At 44.5% G+C, this 26,358-nt stretch overlaps 1 protein-coding gene across 4 annotated transcripts in view; it reads right to left on the bottom strand.

Moving 5' to 3' along the window:
* The window catches only part of LOC139385103 (acyl-CoA synthetase family member 3), a 35,263-nt gene extending 19,546 nt beyond the window's left edge, over positions 1-15,717 (bottom strand). Inside the window, exons 1-5 of one of the 4 annotated variants that reach the window (XM_071130165.1) lie at positions 15,676-15,717; positions 14,277-15,075; positions 12,396-12,551; positions 2,340-2,494; positions 213-358 (exon numbers count right to left, since the gene is read on the bottom strand). In XM_071130165.1, the coding sequence (XP_070986266.1) occupies positions 213-358; positions 2,340-2,494; positions 12,396-12,551; positions 14,277-14,981 (1,162 nt within the window). In that variant the 5' untranslated portion in view covers positions 14,982-15,075; positions 15,676-15,717. Of the gene's footprint in view, positions 1-212; positions 359-2,339; positions 2,495-12,395; positions 12,552-14,276; positions 15,076-15,633 lie in introns of all 4 variants that reach the window. The other 3 variants (XM_071130166.1, XM_071130168.1, XM_071130167.1) reach the window with 3 other exon arrangements.
* Positions 15,718-26,358: the final 10,641 nt, after the last annotated feature.

Below are 26,358 nucleotides of genomic sequence, written 5' to 3'. Positions count from 1 at the left end.
CTGATCAACACCATGTTCCTCAGACAACTGAGACAACTGTCAGACAGGGCAAAAAGACAGCGCTCCAACAGAGCCTAACGACTGTCTGCATGTTGTAATATGAATTAAAGACAGTCTCACTGTCATACAGTTTCTGGATGTGTGTGAGGTTATGACATCACTGTACAAAGGAAAATGGTGGTGGTCAATGGTGTGTGTGTGTGTGTGTGTACCTGGGATGCGAGGCCCCTTCAGGGGGTTGGACAGGGCCATGCCTATCTCTGTCATGCCGTAGCGCTCCAACAGGGTGTGTCCTGTGATCTCCTCCCAGCGTAGCAGGGTGGGCTGGGGCAGGGCGGACGAGCCAGACACCATCAGCCTGGGGACAGAGGGGCCAGTCTGGGTCACACTCAGTAAAGCCCCAGGCTCTGATGAAGCCATCTCTTTTCAATGCCCTTAGCATTGACTGGAGTAGCTTCAGGTTGGCGTAGGGTTGCAAAGGGAGGGTATATTACTGTTTACTAGTCAACTACCAGAATGTTGGTGACTTTCAAGTTTTTGGGTGAATTTTACAAGATGACATCTAGTGGCCTTTTGGAGTACTTCAGATCATTACAGGTGTCTAATGATCTCTGGCTTTCTGTGTGGCCTTATCACATGTCAAATAAACAAATAAGATGATTTTCAACAACAACTAAAATTTGACAAAGCTGTAAAACTTTATCCCAGAATTCCCCAACTGGCGGCCTATTTTTATAAATGAAAAAGCCATTAGTCTTAAACGCTTTGAAAACGGCCCAAGTGGCATTGAGGAGTCAGAAATATTTATTCCAGTGTCAAAATTGACTACAAAGTGTAAATAGGATCATTTTGGTCATAAAGTCAGTCTCATCCAAAACAGAGATTTGCGAGAATATGGGATAAAATGGTATCTCACGTAATGAAGGCTACTATACCAGTTTTCCTTAGGTTTATTTTAATCTTGCCCAAATGCCCACAGCACGCAAGTAATCATTCATTCGGAGAGCAGCTGCACGCGACCCAATCATAATGCCCATGGCCAATTTGGTTTGACGTTCCCTATGGGGCTAGTGGAGGACCATCAGTAAATTACACAATGTACATTGGACAATATTTTAAAATGACAAAACCTCAAACCAACTTTAAATTGTAGAAATTCATAGACAATATTGAAAGCATTTAATGTGCAACATGATAATTTTGTCCTACTCACATTGTGTAATTTATTTTAAGGTCCCTAACTAGCCCCACAGATAGGCTATCCAATGTCAAACCTACTTTGCCACGGTCGCACACCAGCCGGCTGAAGCTAATTGGAGAAAGAAGTTGTCTAGTACAAGCTAACCTAGGCGACTTCAAGACCTGGTTTGACTGTTTCAAGTTATCTAGAAAGGTGAGTGACTGCAACTGTGTACTGTTTTGGCAGAGTGAATGTACAAACACTTGTCACCTGCAAACACACAAAGACACCTACATTAAACCACACCCCTTGACGCTCCATTAAAACACACCCCTTGACCTCTCCATTAAACCACACCCCTTGACACCTCCATTAAACCACACCCCTTGACACCTCCATTAAACCACACCCCTTGACACCTCCATTAAACCACACCCCTTGACACCTCCATTAAACCACACCCCTTGACACCTCCATTAAACCACACCCCTTGACACCTCCATTAAACCACACACCTTGACACCTCCATTAAACCACACCCCTTGACACCTCCATTAAACCACACACCTTGACACCTCCATTAAACCACACCCAACCCTTGTTTGGCTTGTTTCAGTCAGTGCCGCTGCATTTCTTATCGAAAATCAAGGCCAAATCAGAGGGGGTTTCAGCAGGAATATTTATTTATTTTACTATGTCAATATGTCTTTGTTGTAAATGTTTTGGCGCCAAACTGGTGGCAGTTGTGAAAAAAGTAAATAGTTTCAAGAGTTGCAGAGTTCATTTAAAAACAATTCCATTGTTGATTAGATGCTTTTTTCATTAATTAGGCCATTTTCTCTTGAACCAAATGGTCTATCTGCTAGAAGCATAAAAACATGTATACTTTATATGAACATAAAAAATAAAAAAAATAATTGAATTATACATGATCAAAGTTACCTTAAATGTTCTGTTAATTACCGAAATCACAGAAGATTCAGGTCACTTTGGTAAATTACCGGTAGCTTTGCAACTTTAGGTTGAGGTAATATAAGTGCTAGGCTTTATATAGAGTTTATAACTCTATTCCATCTACCGCGTCCCACTGCTTTCCTGTGGTCTACTCCTTTCCTGTGGTATTGACACTAGTATAAGTAGACTACAAGGCTCTTGTTACCTGATTCTCTCCTTGCAGGCAGCCCTGACAAAGTCCTGGACGCGTGGCTGGGTGAAGTGCTGCTCATAGTGCTGGATCAGCTTGGAGTAGATGGTTGGAACAGCCATGAACACAGTCACCATAGGAGCCTTGGAGCTGAGCAGGACCTCCCATACCTGAGGGGGAGGGAGGGAGTCAGAAACAGTCTCTTACATTGTGCGTAGATTGATTAGCCATCCCATATTAATGCCAACAAAACCATCACATCCAGATCACAATATGTAAAGCAGATGGATAGGGTGCCATGGTATTGTGTGTACATTATTTACAGTGAATGAAGAGCGAGGCGAGGGCCTGGCTAAAGATGAAAACTGTCAACAGGCGAGTTTATTACAAAAACGTTGACAGGATCGGCAAAGGTCAGTCTAACAGCTTCTTAGAGAGGAATTCAACAGGAATGTTATTGAGGTCAGTCGTAACGGTGGGTCACGTTTGCCTTTTAAAAATACCTTTTACATGTATTTTTATATATATTTTTTTTACAAATGTGTTCCAAGAGCATTTGTGAAGGAGCCCAGGGGCAGTCGCCCTCCTCCTCCTCCTATTTCTCAGTCGTACAGAGACGGATGCACATAAACAGAGAATAACTGATACATGGCTACACATTTATACATAAGCGCCTCGCATACACTCACGCAAAGACAAAGCTACTTACACAGTATGCACACATACAAACACAAACACCCCAGATATTACGAGTCCCTCATACACACCCCCGGCACGCCTGGCTGCACCCCCAACACACAGTGGGAGGACAGTGTGAATTAATTGAAGGTGAACGACAGATTCTCCTTGGCTCTGTCCCCCTTGGGAGGCATGTGCACGTCTCTCCCTCCTAGAACCTCCTCCCTCATTCTTCCTCATTCTCCCTCCCTCTCTCACACACTCTCACTCTCTCCATTTCATAATTTCCTGCTTCACTGCCCCTACTCTTATCAGTCTTCCTCTGTCTGTCCCTCACTCCATCACCCCCCCACACAGATTCCCTCCTCATCTGCCACCAATTTCTCAACTTCCCCTCCTCCCTGTCCTCTTAACTCACCCTCTTCTACTTCCTACTCCCTTAAGCTTTCTCCCCCTTCTCAACTTATCTGCTTCGTCGCTCCTCTTCCCTTCATCAAGCTCTAAATATTGCAATATCAAAATAGATGAAGGTTTAAAAATGATGTACTAAATAAACAGGCAGAAGTGTGGACTATCCCACAGAGACCCATCTATTCACACAAACTCACAAAACTTTATCTATCTGCTCAGCCACAAACATCCACAACCACGCGCACACACGGACAGACTAGATAGCGGGGTTCAGAGGGGAATATTATTTCCTGTGTCTGTTCTGGGCATTCTGGGCCGTGTCGATCAAGCGCAGTGGAGCGCTTCCCCCAGCAGCCACTCAGGAGGGGGGAAAAGCCAATTTATGTCCGTCAAAGAGCTGCCCTCCACCTGGGGGAGTGTATGTTGGAGACCCTCGGCTGCAGCCTGCATCCCAAACAGCCCTTAACCCAGCAGCACCCAGCTACTCTCTACTAGCCCTGTAGTCAATACCTTTTCTCCACCACCACCACATAATGCTGCAGTCAGTTCAGTTGTGTGAGGATGGATCATGAACTCTCAGTCATTAACCTCAAGTCCTCTGCTCTCCTGGCCTCTGGTCCATGATTCCAGTCCTGGTATGTTCTGTTATCTCTCCTACTGTACTCATGGCTGGAGCCCACTGACATTACAACCAGTAGATAGTGCTAGCACTGACGTCATCCACGTATTCCTATGGAAATCTCCCGATGGCGCACGAAGCCAGAAGTATTTAAAGCGTGCCATATTGCTGAATGAGGCTGAATGGCACCCCCCAAAAAAATCGCTAAGAATCATGGTTAAAGTGACCATAACTAGCAAAGGATCATGGTCGATGTAATCCTTTTAATCCTGCCTGAGAGAGTCAACCTTAATGTCTATGCCATTTAAAAAAATATATATGTTTTACCTTTATTTAACTAGGCAAGTCAGTTAAGAACAAATTCTTATTTTCAATGACGGCCTAGGAACATTGAGTTAACTGCCTTGTTCAGGGGCAGAATTACAGATTTTTTACCTTGTCAGCTCAGGGATTTGATCTTGCAACCTTCTGGTTACTAGTACAACGCTCTAACCACTAGGCTACCTGCCGCGAGCCTCCTCATAGCCTGTCGGACCATAATTGGTCTGTGTCAGCCCGCAGTGTTGCCAACTCCTCAGTAAGGAAAGTAGCTATTGGCTGTCCTAAAAGTCGCTAAATAACATTTTCACCTAATTTGCATAATTGGCCAGGTGCATGTAATTGTGATGGACGCTGTAGGAGAGAGGAATAACGCCGTGGGAGACACAAAAAGTGAGTAAAAAACACCCTAAATATGTTTAGAACTACAAATGAACTTTCTTCTGTCGATTCTTGTTTTTTTTTATGTCACAATTCCAACCCTCCTCGTTTATTCGGGCTTGGGACCGGCAAAAGTGATCCAAAAGAGACACTCTGGCGGAGTTACTTCGTTTTTTAATTTAATTTGTAATTTAATTACATTTTTTTGATTTCTGTTTTTTTGTTTTGTTTTCTTAATTTGGTTTGGTTTTTAACCTTATGGTCCACTTAGGAGCCTACAACAAGTCACAGTAAAACATGAACATTTTTAACCATAACATTTTTTTTGTATAAAATCTACATTAACAATCTAAATGGACCAAAAAGAGACAATAGAAAAAAACTGTCAATGGCAATGTGAGAAAATTAAACTAATCTGGCCCTAATTCAGGTTAATTGTTTTCTTTTCAGACCCCCCTCCATACACACACAGGCTGTGCTGGCTCACAGAAAGAGTGGGCCATCGTCATTTTCGTCAGGGCTCTCTATGGCAGGTTCAGCAACTGAGGGAGCTGACTTAAATGAGTAAGCAGCTGATGTGCCAAAAAGCTGCAAAACATTATCAGGCAGCTGGTGCTCATAGCAAGCCTCACCAGACAGCTTCAGTCCATATCGAATGTACAGGATAGAGTTAAGGGTCTGCAAGGACATCCGATTTCTAAGTTTGCTTTCTACCACTCTCATCTGGCTGAATACTCTCTCGACTTCAGAATTCGAGTGTGGCAATGACAACACAGACACAGCAGCCATGGCAAGTTCTTGAAACGGGTTGATTTCAGCTGCATCCCTGAACTTCCAAATCTCACTCCAGAAGCCCAGTGTGTTTTTTGTCTCATTCCATTTACTAAGATGGATGGCACGCCATTGCTGGACAATCTTGTCTATCTCTGCAGAGGAGTAGCCAAGGAGCTTAGCTATTTTTTTCTATTTCTCCAGGGCTCTTATTGTGCTTTAGAGTTTCCTCCACATTGAAAACTGACATGTACTGCAATGCTTCGATGTTGTCCGGCAGTCTCACCCTCAACTCATTAGTGATGGGGATGGTGAAGGCTACACGGCGCTTTTGGACATTGTTTCATCCTCAGGCGCAAGGTGGAGCTCAGCTGCCTTAGACTCAAAAAGGTAACCAAGGTACGGATTGGGACTGATGTATCCATCTATTGGCCCTTTGAGTACATCAACATTTGCCAGTGGATTCAGCACCCTGCTGCTCACAGACTTGATCAGGCTAACCAAGCTGTCAAGTAGCTTAAGAGGATCTATTTGCTCTCCCTCAAAAGCCTTGATGGTCAACTGTACCTCACCCAGCACTGACCTCAAAAAAGTCAGATCCAATATGTTTTGAGGATCCCTGTACATGGAGTATAAAACCTCAGCCATGTTGCAGTGTTCACTGGACTTGGTGACTGTGAAATGCAGCCTAAGCTCCTCCCACTGGTCCAAAATACGTGAAACTGCAGGTTCAATGGAGAGCCAAAATGTGGCACACACCTTGGTTATCTGTAAAGGTTTCCCCCCACAGTTGATGGTCTCATATATGGCCTTGTAGGCCTCCCTGCGCTTTGGAGACACTGAAAACCAGTTATAAGTCTCTCGTACCAAGTACCCCACACTAAGAGGGATGGTGTCATTGGAAGCATGACTTACAGCAAGCTGCAGAGAGTGGCGCACACAGCGAATAAGAACCAGATCTTTGAGGCCATACTCCTCCTTCAGCACTTTATGGACCCCATTGTTAATCCCCGTCATAACAGAGGCATTGTCAGTCCCTATCCCCAGGAGTTTCTCTTTTTTAAGACAACACTTCTTGAGGAAAGCCACAACAGCACGGGCATAGATTTAGCATCTCCTCCCTCCAACTCAACAAGCCCCAGAAATGTTGATACAATTGTCTGCTTGGTGTCACTAAAGTACCTTATCACAACCCCCAGGTACTTAGAAACACTTACATCCGTGGACTCATCGAGGAGGAGGCTGAAATGCTGGTCACCCACATCCGCAACTAACTTTTTCAGAAAGTATGGTGCTAGAACACCATTTCTGTGCACTTTGAAGTGGGTAGCAGCAGTAGAGTCTGAGAAAGCAGGGGTGAACATCTCCTGCTCTGACTGCAGCTGGGAGGGACTGCTGCGCAAGGACTGGGCCGCCTGTGGGTGCTTTGGGACAAGGGTGGGGCCCACGTTGAGAAGAGTAAGAACGATACATGCTTTCACGTCAGAGTCTCCAAAAATCTCCAATAACACCACAAAAAGTTGCTAGATTTGTCGATAGTCGATTTTTTGGAAAATGTGTCGCTAGAGGGGTCTGAATACTCGCTAAATACACCGACAAAGTCGCTAAGATGGCAACACTGTCAGCACGTGATCCTATGTGATGACAAATGTAGTAGTCAGAATATAAAAATATCTTGATTTGTTGCGAATTTGCGAAAAATAATTCCCCGTAGGGGCGATCATAATTTACATAGGCTTTTTAAGGCAGACCAGGGCTTTTGGTACCGACCAGCAGAGCTCGACATTTCACGCTCCAGACCGGACACTGGGGGCCTGCTAGAGCCACACACCCACTCCTCTGCTTGATCGACCGAGCAGAGCACTCCTTCCTTCCTCTGGGGTCAGAGACAGTCATGCACAGGGACCTCCAACCATCCCTCCATCCACTCACACAGACACACTAGGGTTTCCGTTAGGAACATGTTGCGCCGGACAACGTGACCGGGAAGATTTTAATTTACTGGCCATTTGAGAAATTTACACGACCCATATGAATTGGTTGTGTAACCAATTAGGGTGTCCACCCACTGTGCTCAGAACGAAATAAATCACATTTAGATTATGGTAATTCATCTGAACAGAACATGCAATTCCTGTAATGAAGAAGCCAATAAAATATTTGCCAAAATGCAATTAGTGGGAAAACACCATTCTAAACAGTTCACCTGATGAGAGCTGTTCCATATGTGACAGGAATGAAAATCTCAGAAACTTAGAGGGGGAAATCGAAAGATGCAACAACGAGGATGGGTTGTTAATATGACTGGGATTGTGATTTTGGCTTCTGCATGGACAAGAAAATAAAGATGATATGAAAACCATTAGAACATGAAAGAAATGGCAAATACATTTGTCAAAATGAGGCTATATAGGCCTATTTACAGTCTATACAGAAATAAATCAAATCATTCAAAATACTTCGCCATAAAGCATGACTTCCTCATTTTTTTTTGTTGCTGTGGATTGTTTCAAATCATAAGCTTTTATAGGCCTCTGCCTATTTGGGAAGCCTGCAATTTGGGCAGCGCACATGGCAATAGGCCTAGTTGATCAATGAGTTGTGGCTGTCGGTGAAAAGCAACTAAAATATGTGTGAAGATAATGTGTCTTGAGTATGATTTAAAATGTTGAGACAAGAAGGGAGAAGTGTGTGGCGAAGATCCTTTTAACACGTACATTTGGATAGCCACGCTTGCTTCGCCCTCATGTTGGTGCTAGCAAGCAGGCTAGGTAATGCTAGGTATCAACAGCCAATCCAATAGTGGCTGGAAACTATAGAGAGCTTCGATTGATCAATAGCAACATGATTTCTCTGAGTATTAGTATAAAGTTCAACTTTCCCCAACTGTGGTTCCGGCCATGTTCACATCCCATGCTCGCATCACCCAATGGTCCCCATGCCCACTTTGCTTCCTTAATTGAAAATGAGTGGACTTCCGTTGTTTCATCACCCCCAACGTGATAGAAGTACCTGGCCTGCTGCGGGGAAAAGAAGGAAAGTGCCCATTTGGGGATGTCTGATTGTCTTAACTCCCCAGGTCAATCACTATTAAGTTGAGCTTCGAAGTAATTTTTTCTTCACCTCACACTGTAAGTTAATTAAGTCCGTTTTTTTTATATACCCATTGCTAATGATAATATATTAAAACCAGGGGCGCAACTGTTACTGGGGACGGGGTGGGTCATGTCCCCCCTACATTCTGAAATTGCATTTTTGTCCCCCCCCCCCCCCATTAAAAATCTTACAATGTGATTTTCTGGATTATTTTTTCTCATTTTGTCTGTCATAGTTGAAGTGTACCTATGATGAAAATGACAGGCCTCTCTCATATTTTTAAGTGGGAGAACTTTCACAATTGGTGGCTGACTAAATACTTTTTTGCCCCACTGTAGATACTTTTGTACCTGTTTCCTCCAGCATCTTCACAAGGTCCTTTGCTGTTGTTCTGGGATTGATGTGCACTTTTCACACCAAAGCACATTGATCTCTAGGAGACAGAATGCATCTCCTTCCTGAGTGGTATGATGGCTGCGTGGTCCCATGGTATTTATACTTGCGTACTATTGTTTGTACAGATGAATGTGGTACCTTCAGGCATTTGGAAATTGCTACCAAGGATGAACCAGACTTGTGGAGGTCTACAATTATTTTTCTGAGGTCTTGGGAGATTTCTTTGATTTTCTCATGATGTCAAGCAAAGAGGCACTGAGTTTGAAGGTAGGCCTTGAAATACATCCACAGGTACACCTCCAATTGACTCAAATTATGTAAATTAGCCTATCAGAAGCTTCTAAAGCCATGACATCATTTTGGATGTAAACTTCTGACCCACTGGAATTGTGATACAGTGAATTATAAGTGAAATAATCTGTCTGTATGCACAAAGTTGATGTCCTAACCAACTTGCTAAAACTATAGTTTGCTAACAAGAAATTTGTGGAGTGGATGAAAAACGAGTTTTAATGATTCCAACCTAAGTGTATGTAAACGTCCGACTTCAACTGTTTATATATTATTGTAATGGCTGGAATGGAATAAATGTGGTTTCCACATGTTTGACACCATTCCATTTCAATGAGCGCATCCTTCAATAGCTCCTCCCACCCACCAGCAATAAAAAAAAAAATATATATATATATATATATATATATATATATATATATATATATATATATATATATATTCGGGATGGAAAAATGTTTTCAGAGTAAACTTAAACAACTAAAACCAGACATAAAGAATGTAGAAAAGACAGACCTATATATTCTTAAATAAGATCATCTTTGAGAACTAACAATCACCAAAATAAAAGCTAGACAGTCAGGGAGAATCAAAAATGTTATGCAATGATGCATTCAGGAGTGTTTTTTTCATGGCATGGGGCCCCCATTGATTTTGTTATCATGTTTGAGTCACTCAGATAGCATTAGCCATGGTGAAATGTGTAGAATTGCAGGAAATTAGCTTTACAACCTCAAATGTTCTCTCAGCCCAAAGGTAAGATGTGTAGAATTGCAGGAAATTAGCTTTAAACAGATACATTTTGTCACTGCGGCCTGGCCTACAAGAGGGCCTCTAAAATTTCCGGATCGCAACCACACCCACCAGCTATGCCCCATTATGATCCAGAAAAAGCCCTGCACACACAAACACACACTACCTCAGTCAGTCAGCACTCAATGTCCATGTCTAGCCTCCCTTCTCTGTCTCCTGGTCTGTACTGGTTATCCTTCATCTAGTTCCAACCACAGGTATGTCCATTAGAGGCAATAATGCATGGATTTTTCACAATTATCATACACTACATGACCAAAAGTCTGTGGACACCTGCTCGTCGAACATCTCATTCCAAAATCATGGGCATTAATATGGAGTTGGTCCCCCATTTGCTGCTATAACAGCCTCCACTATTCTGGGAAGGCTTCCAACTAGATGTTGGAACATTGCTGTGGGAACTTGCTTCCATTCAGTCACAAGACCATTAGCGAGGTCAGGCACTGATGTTGGGCGATTAGGCTAGGCTCGCAATCAGCATTCCAATTCATCCCAAAGGTGTTCGATGGGGTTAAGATCAGGGCTCTGTGCAGGCCAGTCAAGTTCTTCCACACCGATCTCGACAAACCATTTCTGTATAGAACTCGGGCGCATTGTCATGCTGAAACAGGAAAGGGCCTTCCCCAAACTGTTGCCACAAAGTTGGAAGCACAGAACCGTCTGGAATGTCATCAAACTTTACATTTGGCACTATGCATTGGGCAAGTAGTGTTCTCCTGGTATCCGCCAAACCCAGATTCGTCTGTCGGACTGCCAGATTGTGACGTGTGATTCATCACTCCAGAGAATGCGCTTCCACTGCTCAAGAGTCCAATGGCGGCGAGCTTTACACCTTTCCAGCCGACGCTTCGCAATGCGCATGGTGATCTTAGGCTTGTGTACGTACTGCTGCTCGACCATGGAAACCCATTTCATGAAAGTCCATACTAACATTTCTTGTGCTGATGTTGCTTCCAGAGGCAGTGTTGAACTCTGTAGTGAGTGTTGCAACAAAGGACAGACAATTTTTACACGCTACAGTACATGTTTCAGCGGTCTTGTTCTGTGAGCTTGTGTGGTCTACCACTTTGTGGCTGAGCCGTTGTTGCTCTTAGATGTTTCCACTTCACAATAACAGCACTTACAGTTGACTGGGACAGCTCTAACAGGGCAGAAATTTGACGAACTGACTTGTTGGAAAGGTGGCATCCTATGATGGTGCCAGGTTGAAAGACACTGAGCTCTTTAGTAAGGCCATTCCACTGCCAATGTTTGTCTATGGAGATTGCATGGCTGTGTGCCCGATTTTATACACCTATCAGCAACGGGTGCGGATGAAATAGCCAAATCCACTCATTTGAAGGGGTGTCGACAAGGTTTGTACATATAGTGTACTCTCAGTAAAATGTCAAACCGGTCTATTAGACAGTCACTCAGAAAAAGCCTGGAGCTACATTAATATATTACAGTATATTGATTTGTATCTCATCATGACTTCAAGAAAATGAAAGAAAAATCTACAAGGCGTCCTTAGGGATGAGAGCAAAGCGTATGCTGTCTATTTTGTACACAAGGTCAGGTGAGGTACAAAGAAAGTGAAATGCTCTGATACTACAGTAAACCTCCTCTTTATTGGTTGTCCTCTACAGCCCTTACCTGTCAATCATACCCTTGACTCCCATTAAGTTCTCCTAGACCTTAAAACCCCTCTGACACCACCCCCCTTACCTACTCCACCACCACCCCTCCAAACAAGCACTATCATCCTTCAATGTCACCTCATCGATTGATCTGGCTCTAAAGCCTGTGCTGTGAGTTGGCGTGGTCAGATACAAAGCCACACAGGGCAATCCATCACCCAGCCCCAAACGCTTAGTGTGACAGTCTGGGGGGGAGCACTGCCTGCCTGCCTGCCTGGCTGCCTCTACTCCTGACCCCCAGCGGCCCGGCGGGATGAGGCAGAGGGGGCATCATGGACCTGTCCATGTCAGCTCAGCTCCAGGCTCTGTTATTGACACTACCGGCCCGGTGCTTTCAGCACAGCAACCCTGCTACAATTAGCGCCAATTGCTGACAACTAGCCGATAAGGTTGAACAGCAGCCCCTGTCTACTCCCCACCCGCCTCCCACCCCGGTGTGTCTCCATTGTACAGGTCTGTGGAGTGGATCCCCGCAAGTCCCTTACAGAGCACTACTTACTGCTAACACACACAAGGCAGGCTGCAGTAGAATACTTGACAGCACACAGACAGGACATGAGGTGGGAGTCAACTGAAACAACATGTTAGAAGTAGTAGTGTACTATAGTTGCAATGTACCTTCTGAGGCTGGAAGGTAGGCAGCATGACGGTGGTGGCACCCACCCAGAGAGGGCAGAGCAGCTTGTTGACGATGCCGTGGACGTGGTGCAGGGGCAAGGTGTGAAGGATGACATCATCTCTGGACCAGCCCCACTCTGACACCAGACCCTGAACCTGGGAGAGAGGGAGACATGAGAGATCCACTGAGCTATTAGGGCATACAATGTTTTCCTTCCAGTTCTTTGGACATTTCCTTTCTATATAATGATGGGTAGCTCACTCAAAAGCTTTCATGGTGGTCCTGCCTGAAGGTTTCTTTCACTCCTTATCAAACATAATTATGAATGTAACCACCGTGCAAGAAGAGAGTAAACCCCTGTCTTTAGTGAGCAGGGCCAGACAGCTGGAAGGAGCAGAGGGAATGGATAGTGTCCCTAAGCGCTCAACCTTCCAGGAACCATCTCTTCCGTGTTCCCTCACCGAGCTCCCTCCCTGGGCTTGTCATTTCCAAATGAAGCTCCTTAATTGAGGGTGATGTAATTTTCCACTCTATTGGACATGCAGGTCAATTTTGGTTGAAAATGTACCAAAATAAATCCTCCACAGCCTGAAGTGCCCCATGTAATGAAATAATTTGGGTGATTATTCAGAAAGCTCATGTGGAACAAAAGCAAAACGACACTGTGTCCATCGTATGTGTAACCCCCGACAACCCACCCTTACGTACTACCACTGGGCTACAGAAAACTGTCTCAGCAGAAACCCTATTAATACTTCTCTGATGTTCGCAGTACAGACACCAGGAAATAAAACATTTAAAAAATACTAACATTAACTACGTTTCCATCCAATTGGCGACAGGTGTTCATGCGAATATATTCAAAAATACTTATACATATAAACATATTTTTTTTGCGGTTAAATTTCCATGTACCAAATAAAAATAAAGTTAAATGGGTTTCCATTGCATTTTCAACTCTACTGACAGTTGTCTCAAAACATTTTGCGTTATAGCCTACACGATGAGATTATGGAAAAAAGAGCGATATTTATTTTGATTTGTCAACCGGCAGCCAAGCTCCGGTGATCATGTCAGAAGAATAAGACCCTCGATATTTAGCATTGAAAGCAGCATCAAGCTCATCACCTTGCACTTTCACCACCCTGTGAAGTTCATCATAACTTATTTCACCTGAAGCTTTATAAACTGCATGGTTTCCCAACGAGTTGTAGTGGGAGGACCACACAACATGTCCTCACGTGACTCTAAGTTTACTTTGATATGCTGATTATTATTATATCAATATTTAATCAGCGTTTCCACCTACATTTATTGCATTATTCATTTTACCGACACCTTGTCTAGCGTATTTTGTTTTGTCGATGTTTGGAAGGTTTCCCGAAAAATATTATGTTTCCATCAGGACTGTCATGACATTCTTTTATCCGATACGTACTTTACTCTAAATTGTTATTTTATTTAACTAAGCAAGTCAGTTAAGAACAAATTCTTATTTATAATGATGGCCTACACCGGCCAAACCCATACGACGCTGGGCCAAATGTGCGCCGCCCTATGGGACTCCCAATCACGGCCGGTTGTAATACAGCCTGGATTCGAACCAGGGTGTCTGTAGTGACGCCTCAAGCACTGAGATGCAGTGCTTTAGACTGCTGCACCACTCAGGAGCCCTGAAAAGGTTGGATCGAAACCTGGTTAGTATCAGTAATGAAAAAAAAGCTGAAGTTTAACTTTCAAAATTCAGTCCAACCTTCAGACTGATCAAATATTCAACATGCCTCAGTACATCATTATGATAAAAAGCAGTATACAGAATAACAATAGTATTCATCTTATGCTCACAATTCATGCATATAACAACTGAATAATCAATTTACCATGGCCTGAATGTTGCTGTGAGTGTGGAGAACCCCTTTGGGCCTGCCTGTGGTGCCGCTGGTGTAGATGATCATGGCAGGACGCTGGGCCCAGTCTGTGATGCCAGGCTCAGGCTGGTTCTCTGGGGTTTCCAGCAGGGAGCTGAGGCTGGAGGTGGGGGGCAGCTGCAGGTAGGGCAGTCCCAGTCTGTGGGCGAGGGGCTCCATGGTGTCTGCGTACGGCTGCCCAGCCACCAGCAGGGAGCTCTGGGAGTCAGAGATGATGTACTCCAGCTCAGACGGAGGGTGCTCCCTGTAGAGAGGCACGGCCGTGCCGCCACACATCCAGGATGCCCACTGGGCTACCGTGTACGAGGCATCGTTGGCGCACAGGAAGGAGATGCGCTTCCCCTGCAGGTCCCCAGAGGGACAGTCCAGAGCTGCCTTGATACGCCCAGCCAGGCCCCTACTACTGCCATACAAGTCCCTGTAGCTGTGGCTCCCACTGTCATCCACTATGGCCAGCTTGTCACTGTACACTTGGGCTCTGGAAAACACAGGGGCACTGTCCCCTGCTGCAGCCTGCCTTGCTCTTGTGGAGGTGTAGGCTCTCCTCAGGACCTGTCTCAGCAGCCATCTACCTGGCCCTGCCTCACACTGGAAGCAGCCAGAGGCCAAAGCAGAGCGCCACAGAGAGACTGAGTGACGTACTGCCCCTGGCAACATGATGGGAGACTATGCTGCTCAAAGCTACCAATATTATCCTCATAAAAGGTCCATCCTCATCATGTCAAGCCACACAATGGTCACATTGGAATACCTGTTCATTTTGAGAGAGATTCATAATTAACATAGGCTAAGTGAAATTGTTTTCATAAGAATAGACGCTATCCCTGCTATAGTGATAAGACTGTATTTCTGACAGGCTTGCAGTTAGCCTTTATCCACAATGACACCTCTATGAATACTGTGCAGGCTAGACTGCTGGCAAATATCTTGCTATGCCAAGCTGTTTATTTTGAAAGGACAAATCCTTCAGGGACAGGCAGTGGCACAGAATAATAATCCGTTTGTGGTGTGAGCACACTGTTGGTTTTTGCTTCAATCACTTTGGTATACAGTTTAGCTTTTACAGATACAGTGACGTAACTCTGACTTGATCTTTGGACATGGGGGTAATGGTGCCGCTAACTGGCTAGCTAACGTAACACCACTCAATGAATATGCTCATAAATAGCAGCTAGTTTAGCTAGCTAGATCATGCTGGTGAAGACTATGATTTTTAGCGAGAAAACCCGACTGTGTTTTACATTCTAACATGCGATGTTAGTGTGTTTAAACGATATCCATTTTCTCAAAGAGCGCAATGTTTGCTAACCTGGTAATTCAAACCTACTGCTATTGTAAATATTCACCTTACCCAAACACCGGTTATTCTTGTGACGGTGCGTCACAATAAAACTCCGAATGGAAACTGGAGCTAGATTTTAGGGTTCTGGTTGTGAAACACGGAACAAAGCAATCTGGGACTGAAAATCCAGGTTTTGTTAAATTTGCAGGATATATAAACAATAGTACAAACAAGTCCTTTTCATTCTGCAATGCTTGGCTACTTTAAAACACAGATGTATCTGTGCTTTATTATGATGTTAGGCTACACTGTCCAGGAAAAGGTGTGGAGTTGGAGGAGATGCTACTCCACTTTAACACAAAAGTGCCAATAACCTTGTTATACATTTAATTGAGTAATGTTAATGCAATTTGGTAATTCTGTTTTTTTTTTGGGGGGGGGGGGGGGGGGGGGGGTTGTTTTCCTGGATCAAGAGTGGTGAGGAATCAAGTGGTAGAAGACTTCACTGACCTCTTAAAATAACCTCTATGACTATTGGTAACCCATTCATTAATGTGAACTATGTAAAATCTCAATGTTTGGAGTTTGCAAACTTGAATCTCTTTCCACCTCCTCTTGCCTCAACCTGGTGGCATCTGTTGTTGAGAATCTCACTAAGACTTCTGTTGTGAACACGTGTCAATTCAAACTGAGACATGGGCCATGAGGGAGATGGAAGAGGAGAGAAAGTGGGATATGCACCACACAGAGTTGTTTTGGCATTAGATCACTCTATGCCAGTTCTCCAGTGTGCCAACTAGCTTGGCATCATCTCACAGAGCCGGGCACATTCAGCCACCAGCTGGCAGTCGCGGGCCTCAGATAAGAATTGTTCAGACATGGCACTCATTCAAAAAGTTTTCACTTCCCTGAACCCCTACATTGCAAACGAGGATGGCATGTTCCTATGAAACTGGAGGCTTTGTCTCAGAAAAACTCCCCTCCAGTTTCAGAAGTAGTATCGTCAAAGGGAGAGCCATTCCATTCACAGAGGAAACGCCAGTCGAGAAGATGCCACCAGCAGCTATATCATCTTCATAGAGCATCCCTTTATCAGAATATTGGCTCAGTAATTGACACCGCTATACTGATACAACATAACCTGTCGAATGTGGATACATATTTTTGTTTTCTACGTTTGTACTTTGGTCACAAACAACATGTTTGTTTGGATTAAAACGGCTTATTTGCGACTGTCGAGGTCAGCCATGTTGCTGACACATACCATAAGGCAGATCTGGAATTCCAGCCACTCAGCACTACACATGGAACTGCTCTGGAGAGACATACTGGGATGGACACAATGGGGGGCATGGTGACCTGGCGAACAGACGCTTGGCACTCCGCTCTCCTCTCAGGATGCCAGCCAGCGCCTGCCGTTTTGACGGAGCTCCGGAGCGGGCGTGCAACTTGGCCGGCAGCGGGCGCCAACTCCCCTTTCGGTTGGCACAGGACTGGCACAAGACTTCAGACAGGAGAGAGTGTGTGAGAGTGAGAGAGGACCCCCTCATATCTGAGGGAAGGAGAGGCGCGAGCTGGGAGAAGAAACCGTCGGGAGTGCCAGAACATGTGTCAGGTTGGCACCATGTGAGAATGATCTTGGCAAGCGCCTCTACTCTCCCCCTCTTGCCCCACTTGGAACACATGGTACGTCGGCAGCGGCATCTGGCCGCGTTGACTCTCAGCAGCTGCGCTTTGTCTTCGCCAGTTGGGACGCTTGGCACTGCCACTTCATCAACTACCTGTGGATCCTCCCGGGCGTGGAGGGGGCGATGAATTATTCTGAGCTGCAGCTGCAAACTTGACTTCCATCCAAGAGATGCAGCACTGTAAACATCTGACTATCTCACACCACCCACATACTAACCACCACGGCCGGGACCACTGCGTTTGGGCTGTGCCCAAGCTTACTGGGATACGTCTCCTTGGGCGATGGTTTATTCTAGGCGAAAGACAGAGATACTGCTTTTTTTCTTGTTGGGAGAAGTTGTTGATGCTTTCAAAAGCCAGCTGAGGATTTTGCTGTACAAAGCGACAAAAATCATTCAATCTTTTGCTAAGGAATGATTACGATTGAATGGATGACCTTTCCACTCTCTTTTGAGTCTTTTCAAAATAATCGATGCGGCGGCACCGAGGTCATTTGTTAGAAAAGCTCTTAGAAATATTTTCAACTCAGAGGAAATAAATAACAGAACAAGAGACACTCTCCTTGGTTAACACAGTGTTTATCTTCTTACAGAGCTGTCTGGAGAGGAATTGTATCACATGCTTTGCTATGACTGGATAGCTGTGCTCCATACACTCTTTGGGACTAGACTGGGACCTCACTGATGCCTAATGCTCCCCATCTGTGCAAAAACATGTTTGGTTTATGCTGAACCGTTAATTAAAATGTCTACTATGAAAGGCCCACATGCTAGCTTTCTGGGGCAATTCCCTGAGCTTTACTACTGTACCCTTTTCCAAACGTCAGCAGTTCCATCTCCTTCGGTGTTTACAGAGTCCTCACACCAGTTGTAAGGGATATACAGTGTCTCTTCTCAGGATAACTCTGTCATGTTCTTTCAAAGTAACATGAAACGAAACCTCTCGAGTCTCGATTGAAGTGTAAAACAACTTTATTTTTTTTGTGCATTACCCACATATGTGATTCCTGACATCAGGGAGAGAATTTTGACAAAAACACATCTTCTATTATATTTAAGCGATCCAGACATCCAGAGGACTTTGGAGCCTGGGGGTTCACCCCTAGCAAGCTACGTGACCTAATTTGGATTTCAAGTGCTTGTTTCGTTCTGGATGTTTTTTTTTATACAGCGAATAATACTTTGTAGGCAAATAGATAATTTCTGTCAAGATTCAAAGGACGTTATTTTTCGTGTTCTGCTGATAGTGACCCACTGGGAGTTTGGCTCCATCTGTGTCGCTCTGACCCAGTTTAGCCCTCGGCCACGTCCAACTGTTCCGCATCCCAAACATGTGTGCTGTGGTGGGGGATAAGCAATCATCACCACTCGGGACTCTGAAACACACACTGCAGATATGACACTGGACCCATCTCCTGTCTGCCCATCTTCCCACAGCATATGTCATCAATGCTGGCCCCCAAGAATCACACTCACTCTGGAGATGGAATTTGGAAAAAGCTTCCTGCTTCTGAGGGGTATTCCTTTGTGTGGCAACTGCTAAAATTAGGTTATGGGGGGCGTGTGGTGGGGGTGTATATGTCTCTCTCTTTATCTTTGTTTGCACTGTATGGGTTTGTATGTTTATGTGTGTGTGATGTTTTGCCAATCTAGTATCGGCTATAATGTGTGCATTGTCATTGGCCCAGCTGCTCAGTGCCTGACCTCTGACACCCCCGTCTCCCCACCCTCCAGTACTGACCTGGCCCACAAACAACCATGGGGTTGGCAGACAAGCCATGCAGCTCACTAGCCAGGGCAGAGACTTTAAAAATGCCCTTTGTTGGCAGACAGGCATGCAGACAGTATCATTGCACAGGGCTGAGGCCCACTGGGGACCTTGGTGTGTGAGGCACATATGGAGCACCAGGCTGGTGATGAGCTGCTGATGTGAGCTGCTGATGGCCTTGGAGAGCTGCTCCGTCTGCATGGGGGATTAATGGCTCTGTAGCCTACTACCTACTTACTGTATATGAGCTTGGACTCATTCAAAGTGACCAAACTCAGGCCAGGCCAGGCCAGGGCTGAGATGATGGCCTTGTGGCAGGTGGGAGCTGCTTCCTCCAGGTCACACAGTGACAGTATGTTGACTGTATAGTTAGGCACCAGGTAGAAACAGTAAGACGTCTGATGAATAGGAGTGTGATAACTAGTGAAGGTTCCTCCAGCAGGTATCCTCAACCAATCAGACACCGAGGGGCTTGCTCCACTGGCTTTATTATAAACTTCATAGAGCAATGGACCGGCTGATGGTTTCCCACTAATGACTTATAGATTCCCTTCTTTCCCTTTCAACATCCTTCCAAGGAAATGGAAACAATGGAGCAGGACCGACAATCAGGACTTTTCCCAAATGTACTCCCAGACTAACTCTAACTTTCAGAGATATATGTCGTTTAGCAGACGCTTTTAGAGTTGAGGCATCACCGCAAGCCACCACACAAAATGTCTTGCTGTGTTTGGGGTTTGCACTTGGAAACGTTATATTACATCCAGATGTCAACTTTGATTCTTTAATCTAATCCATATACGTCCTCTTTGACAATATGTTCCTAATTTAAGGAAAATTGCCAAATTCCTTCCTAAATTCAAATGGAGGGATTGTGTTTATTATGTCTAAGGCATTGCATGTGTTTGCAATACATGACGTTTATGGTTTATGTGGACATGAGAGAAATAAATCACCTGAAACATACATCTCCCTCTTTTAACACGGAGCACTGTTTTTATTTCCCCTATCCTATTTCTCTGCACAAAGCTTGACATCCGTCTGTCTTCCTCTTCACTCTTCTCTCATTACATTACCCACCTCCTCCTCCCCTCTCTCTCTCCCCCTCTATCTGAGACTGGCACTCTGCTTGGGTGGTGTGTTCACAGAGAGACAGTGCCATATGCTGTCTAGCCTCCCAGGGAGAACAGTAACAGTACCAGCTCTGCTGCAGTGCTGTGGCTGGGGCTGGAGCTGGGGCTGGGGCTGGGGCTGGGGCTGGGGCTGGGGCTGGGGCTGTTGCTGGGGCTGGGGCTGGGGCTGGACCTGGGGCTGGGGCTGGGGCTGGACCTGGGGCTGGGGCTGGGGCTGGGGCTCATACGTGCATACACTGTGTAGTGTTAACCCAAGGGTATATTTGTTAGGGGAATAGTCTTATCAATATCCAGGATTTCTTGGTAATGATCTGACATAATCAGTCAGACATATTTAACTTGTCCCGCCACCCAGAAACGTCACACACCGTCTCTAAGGAGCCTCTCTCTAATCCCACAGTGGATCTTCATCATTGTCCTCTAGTTTTGTGTCCTCACACAGACTCCTCTGTGTAGCTGTGCACTGTGACTGCACCCTCAGCTGTTATTGTCTTCATTCTGTGAGCTGCCAGCTCCTGACAGACCTGTCCCATTTTTCAACAAGGGAGCCTTAGAAAGCCCTCCATACTAGGGAACACTTCACGCCTGTCGTAAACAACCAGATAGCTGTTGGGATTGATTCTTGAAAATAGTCGACCTTGTAGCGAGTGGACCTGTCAATGCCTCCCCACAGCTGCAAATATGAAGTCTTCAAAAATTCATCACAGGCAGTGATGTGAAATGTGAAAATCTTTTGTTCAGAGGCGCCATATCGCAAGTCTTAAAGAGGCTCTGAACTTTTTTTTCCTTCTGTGTACTTTGAGTAGTGGTAGTGGTGGGGGAGGAGGGTGTGTAGGTAGAGGATGTGAGTGTGTGTGTGTTGAGGGGGATGCGTGTTCAGAATTCATCTTGTCTGTGTATTCATTACCACTTTGCATTTCAAGCAGAGGGGTTCAGTGCTCCACTAAATCGCAGGAAGGATTGTTAGGCACGCGTGTTATTAATTTTTTCAAGTCCCGTGGCATCTGTATGAATCTTAATGCTGCTGACTGGGCTGGTGCGCTATCGACTTTCTTTAAAATATGAGGAAGCTTGCTGGAAGCGCCCAGGGTCATTAGCTGAAGAGTGGGTGCAAATCCCTCTCTGAGGCAGTCTGCCTTCACCGTGTTAAATGTGCTCTTAAAATATTCATAATCATACTCGTGCGCACACACACACACACACACACACAATGCACTGGGGAGAAAGGGGGCGGTGAAAATCAATATTAAAATGTATTCCTGTTTTCACGTCTGGTTAATTAGCTGTAGTTCTTAAGCCATGAAGTTTGTGAACAGATTAAGAGTATCTATTTCAGTGACAAGATAACATATTGCACCAGAGCCGACCCTGTTGAATTAGATTGCAGTAGTTGTGTTGATCAAAACAGATGATAATATAAACGGTATGAATTATATAGTTTCTTATTTCACGTCTTTTTTTTTAAGTCTCTTCAGATAATAGGTAAAAACAAATTGTTTTCAACAGAATTATACGTACACAGACACATTGGTGAGGTTTCTAATACCCTCATGTTTGTTTTTGTCTGTTTGTGTAATTTGTAATGTACTGTAAAACTGCATGAAGTAGTCACAGATTGAGTATTAACAGAAAGCTGAGCACACATTGCTTAAGTAACTGTCTGTGACAAGCATACCTTATTATGTGTCTCTAGGATATGCCATCACAAACTTAACCGAAAGGTATGTCATTCTAAAGAGGTGGAGACTGTTGTGTTGTCAGGTGAATGATCCTCTAATGCTGATATGCAGCATGCTCCCAAACTGTGCTGTAAATAATAACAATGAGGCTTTTACCATATGATGGTTATGATCCGTTGTTGTTGCGTCCTCCCCACATACATTTAGGAAAAAGGGCTCCATAGGGGTTCTTCAGCTGTCCCCATAGGAGAACACTTTTGGGTTCCAGGTAGAACCCTCTGTGGAAAGGGTTCCAGCTGGAACCAAAAAAGGTTCTAGCTGGAACTAAAAAGGGTTCTAGCTAGAACCAAAAAGGGTTCTTCAAAGGGTTCTTCTATGGGGACAGCTGAAGAACCCTTTTAGGTTCCAAATGGCACCTTTTTTTTCTAAGAGTAGGTACAATAAATCCTTTGGTGATGGCCGATCTTATTACATATTAATTAACCTTATGATGCGACACAACAGTTGGATGGATACGGATATCTCTTAAAACTGTCTAACCCTGGTTCAGTTGTTTATTTATAGTCTCTAAAAGTACTGTGATGGCAAACAACAAGAAAACCCTTCGCTTTTCATGTGACATGCTTGTGTGTCAGCCACACGTTGTTACATCGCACGCACGCACACTCACAAACAAACAAAAACACACACACACAGAGAGAAATATGCTCCTATGAATTAACATGACATTCTTAGGCATGTCTTCCCCTCTATTTGCTATCTGTCTGGTTTTGTTAAAGGGCCAACATTCCAAAGTATCCCTTTTATCTACTTTCTCAAAGTCAGATGAATGCATGGATACAATTTTTATGTCTCTGCATCCAGTATGAAGGAAGTTAGAAGTCGTTTAGGGGGCCAATGCTAACGAGCGTTAGCGCAATGACGAAGTCTATAGTATCTACTAGCATGCTAGTAGTTACCATATACTTCCAGTCATTGTGCTAATGCTAGTTAGCAATCACGCTAACGCTAGTTAGCAACTTCCTTCAAAAGGCACTCAGAGACATAAAAATGGTATCCACGACCACAAGTTCATCTGACTCTGGGGAAGTAGATAAAGGGCTTCATTGCCAAAATCCTGAAATATCCCTTTTAAGACATTTGTGGTGGTGAGATGCTTGAAAGGGCCTAATGAATTGGCCATTAATGGATCTTTGATGGGCTGGGTTAATGAGGTCATTGGTTTCATCTCACCACCCTACAGGCAACAGGGTCCCATGGTAACGGCCTGGTCACAGCACCGTGACATGTAGCAGCAACTGAGGGATCAGGGGTCATAGATTCAGTCCTACTGGTGAGGAAAGGGTTCCAGCAGTGACTAACAGGCAAGTAGAGCTCATAGGTTCCCATATAGAGGTACATAATGACATTGCAATTCAACAGTGTAGCATGTATAATGTACTATTGTGTGTGAGTGCACATGACCGTTTCTGTGAGTTTGTAATCAATCAATCTGTGTGTGTGTGTGTGTGTGTGTGTGTGTGTGTGTGTGTGTGTGTGTGTGTGTGTGTGTGTGTGTGTGTGTGTGTGTCTGTGTCTGTGTGTGTGTGTGTGTGTGTGTGTGTGTGTGTTATTGTATATATGCATGTGTGCTTTTCCCTTAGTGGATTTGTGTTTGAGGAAGGTACTACCACATGGTTCCTCTTTAAGAAGATTGGATCCAGCCCACTGCCTGGCTTTCATTATGCAATCACCGCTCTGTACTTCCTGCATCCAACCCACAGACTGACTAACTAGCCGTTGGGGACTTCCACTTCCAGCCACAGGACACCCGTTGGACCCAGAGATGGACTGGCCACAGCCTGAACAACAATGCTCTTTTCTGGGATACAAACTTGGGGTGTAAGGCATGATGCTCCAGTCGTGCCCTCTCTCATTAAAGATCCTCATTGAGGATATAGAATGTCAAACACAACAAAAGAGAGGGTGCCATTTCCATTTTTCGATCTAACTATTCATTTGAAGTATTCATGAGATGAGTCATTTTTTCTAGGAACTAGACATGTGCAGCGTGTGCTATTTATATGGTAATAATTTGAGAGGGGGGAAGTTATGGACCCATCAGTGGGCTGAACATGTGTGAGACAGGTGCTTCGATGGAGATCTGCCCAAAACAATCTCGTTGCTACAGAAAGGACATCTGCCTAATTGAGCTCTGTTTGTGTGGCATGGCGCTGAACAATGGCTCATGGCTCGCAGATGCAAAGCCCACAGAACAATACCAGCAGGAGAACAATGGAGGGTTACTGCAGAGAGCAGAGATGACAGGAGCATAGGAAACGATACAATAATTAAATATGAAATGGCATTTCTAGTTTTTCACGACTGGCTTATCTCCAGTGATGGCCTGAAAACGGAAATCGACTAACAAAATTAAAAGCGAGAGTTTTGTCTGGACACCTCCCTGCAGCAGTATCTGAGATACTGGTATTCTGAGTTGATGTACCTGTCTGGCTCAAGGGGGAAAGTCGTGCCATAGTTCTATACTGTAATCACAGACTATGGAGGAAACATGCTCTGATTCATTTCACGAAAAAGAAAAAGAATGCAACTCTGGTATGCTCCCATGGTGACTGTAACAGATGCCCAAAAAAGACAATGTTTTGATCCGAGTTGGATCTTCGTCAGGTCATATGCCACTGTAAAACACACCTACTTAAATAACCTCTAGAGGCATGTACATCCAGTCATTTGAATACATATAGTACATTAAACGTAACAATGCATTTTACACAGTAGACATATACGGGAAAAACATGAATACATGTTGGTTTATATATCCATGTCAAGTAATATAGGTAATATAATATTATGTCAGATTGGACTTTTCATAGCAGCTTAGGAGAACTTACGAAGCAGGTTAGGAGAATTAACGTAGCAGGCTAGGATATTTGGGTTAAGTTTAGGGTTAGCTAAAACGTCCCAAAAATCTACTTTAGACGTCACATTGACACAAGCTGTGTCTTATATAGCCATGAACCCTGTGAGTAGAACACATTTTATAGGTTTTATATCTAGTTCCTCTTGGAAACAGTGTTGAGGGAATGCATCCCAAAGGACTCTTGTCTCTAGAGGTTATTTAAGTAGGCGTGTTTTACAGTATGATGAAGATCCAACTCGGATCGCGGTCTTTTTTGTGCGTCTGATTAAATCACCATGCCAGAGTTGAGGCCATTTATTTCTTTCTTTGATACGTTCCCCTGTCCTGCACCTGTTAAGTTCCCAATTTTTCTCTTTTTTTCCCTGCTGTTTCATTTGACCCCATCTACAGTATAGGACAATGTGACCCTAGCTTTCTGAAGTGTTATCCCCATGGTGGAGTGGTGAATATGAACACTGTTAGACCTCTACTCCCTGAGGCCAGCACTTACACGCCCCTCAAATTGTTTTATCTCGCTATGTATTGATCTCGGTGTATTTTTTATGTTAGTCGTTATGGCGAGTTGCGGTCAGGCAGGCTTGTGAAGGACTACTTACTTACTCCAGGGCACTGCCATAACAACTTTATCAATCCATTACTTTAGATGTGTACTGAAACTGTGGTCACTTGCCCCCTAATGATTATATATGGCTGTAGATTGAACAATTTAATTTGCAAGGCAGTTATGGGATCATGTAAACCCCAGATAGAGATGGATGTCTCTTCTAGCCATTATGTGTTACTTCCATACATTAACATGAAAATGGGGCATTAGTCTATGAGTCAATTAAAGACCATCCAAAACAGCCATGGTGCGGAAGTTGGTGAGTGGGTGTGTACGTGCGTGCCTGCCTGCCTGGCTGGCTGTACGTGCATACTTGCGTGCGTGCGTGTGTGTGTGTTCGTTCTCACACACAACAGGCTCAGAGCCTGGGAAAGAGGGAGCATGTTTGGTTTGGCCTCCTGTCTTCTGTTCCGGGGGACTGTGAAATCTGAAATGAAACGCATCGCCATCGTGAAGCAATTCAGCCTTATAAGTCATCCTCTCTGGTAATTGTTTATTTATTGGAGCTTGTTCAAAAGCAATATTGTTGAGGGAGCCAGTGTGTGAGTGTGCTGGTGGGAGGTCACAATGTTTCAGATAGAAAGAGGGGGATAGAGAGCAGGGATAGAGAGAGAGGACGTGAGACTGAACTAGACAGGCAGAGGGTCAGGGATGGAAGCAGGGGGAGATGGGGAGTGCTGGGCGATGGGGGTGGGCGGCTGGTAGTCTAGTGGTTAAGAGTGTTGGGCCAGTAAAAAAGGTCACTGGTTCAAATTCCTGAGCCAACTAGGTGAAAAATATGTCTGTGTACTTGAGCAAGGCACTTAACCCTAATGTCTCTTCTAAATGATGAAAATGTCAAATGTAAATGTATGGCCTGGTGGGGCTGAGAGGTCGGGGGTCAGCTGTGTGTGGTCAGACCAGACAGATGGTCTGAGAGGAGTTGACCAGAGATGGTGCCTAGACAGGGCAGGTACATGC

The sequence above is a fragment of the Oncorhynchus clarkii genome, chromosome 26 (assembly GCF_045791955.1).
Source record: "Oncorhynchus clarkii lewisi isolate Uvic-CL-2024 chromosome 26, UVic_Ocla_1.0, whole genome shotgun sequence".
In the NCBI taxonomy this organism is placed as follows: Eukaryota; Metazoa; Chordata; class Actinopteri; order Salmoniformes; family Salmonidae; genus Oncorhynchus; species Oncorhynchus clarkii.
This window is presented reverse-complemented; position numbering and strand designations above follow the sequence as displayed.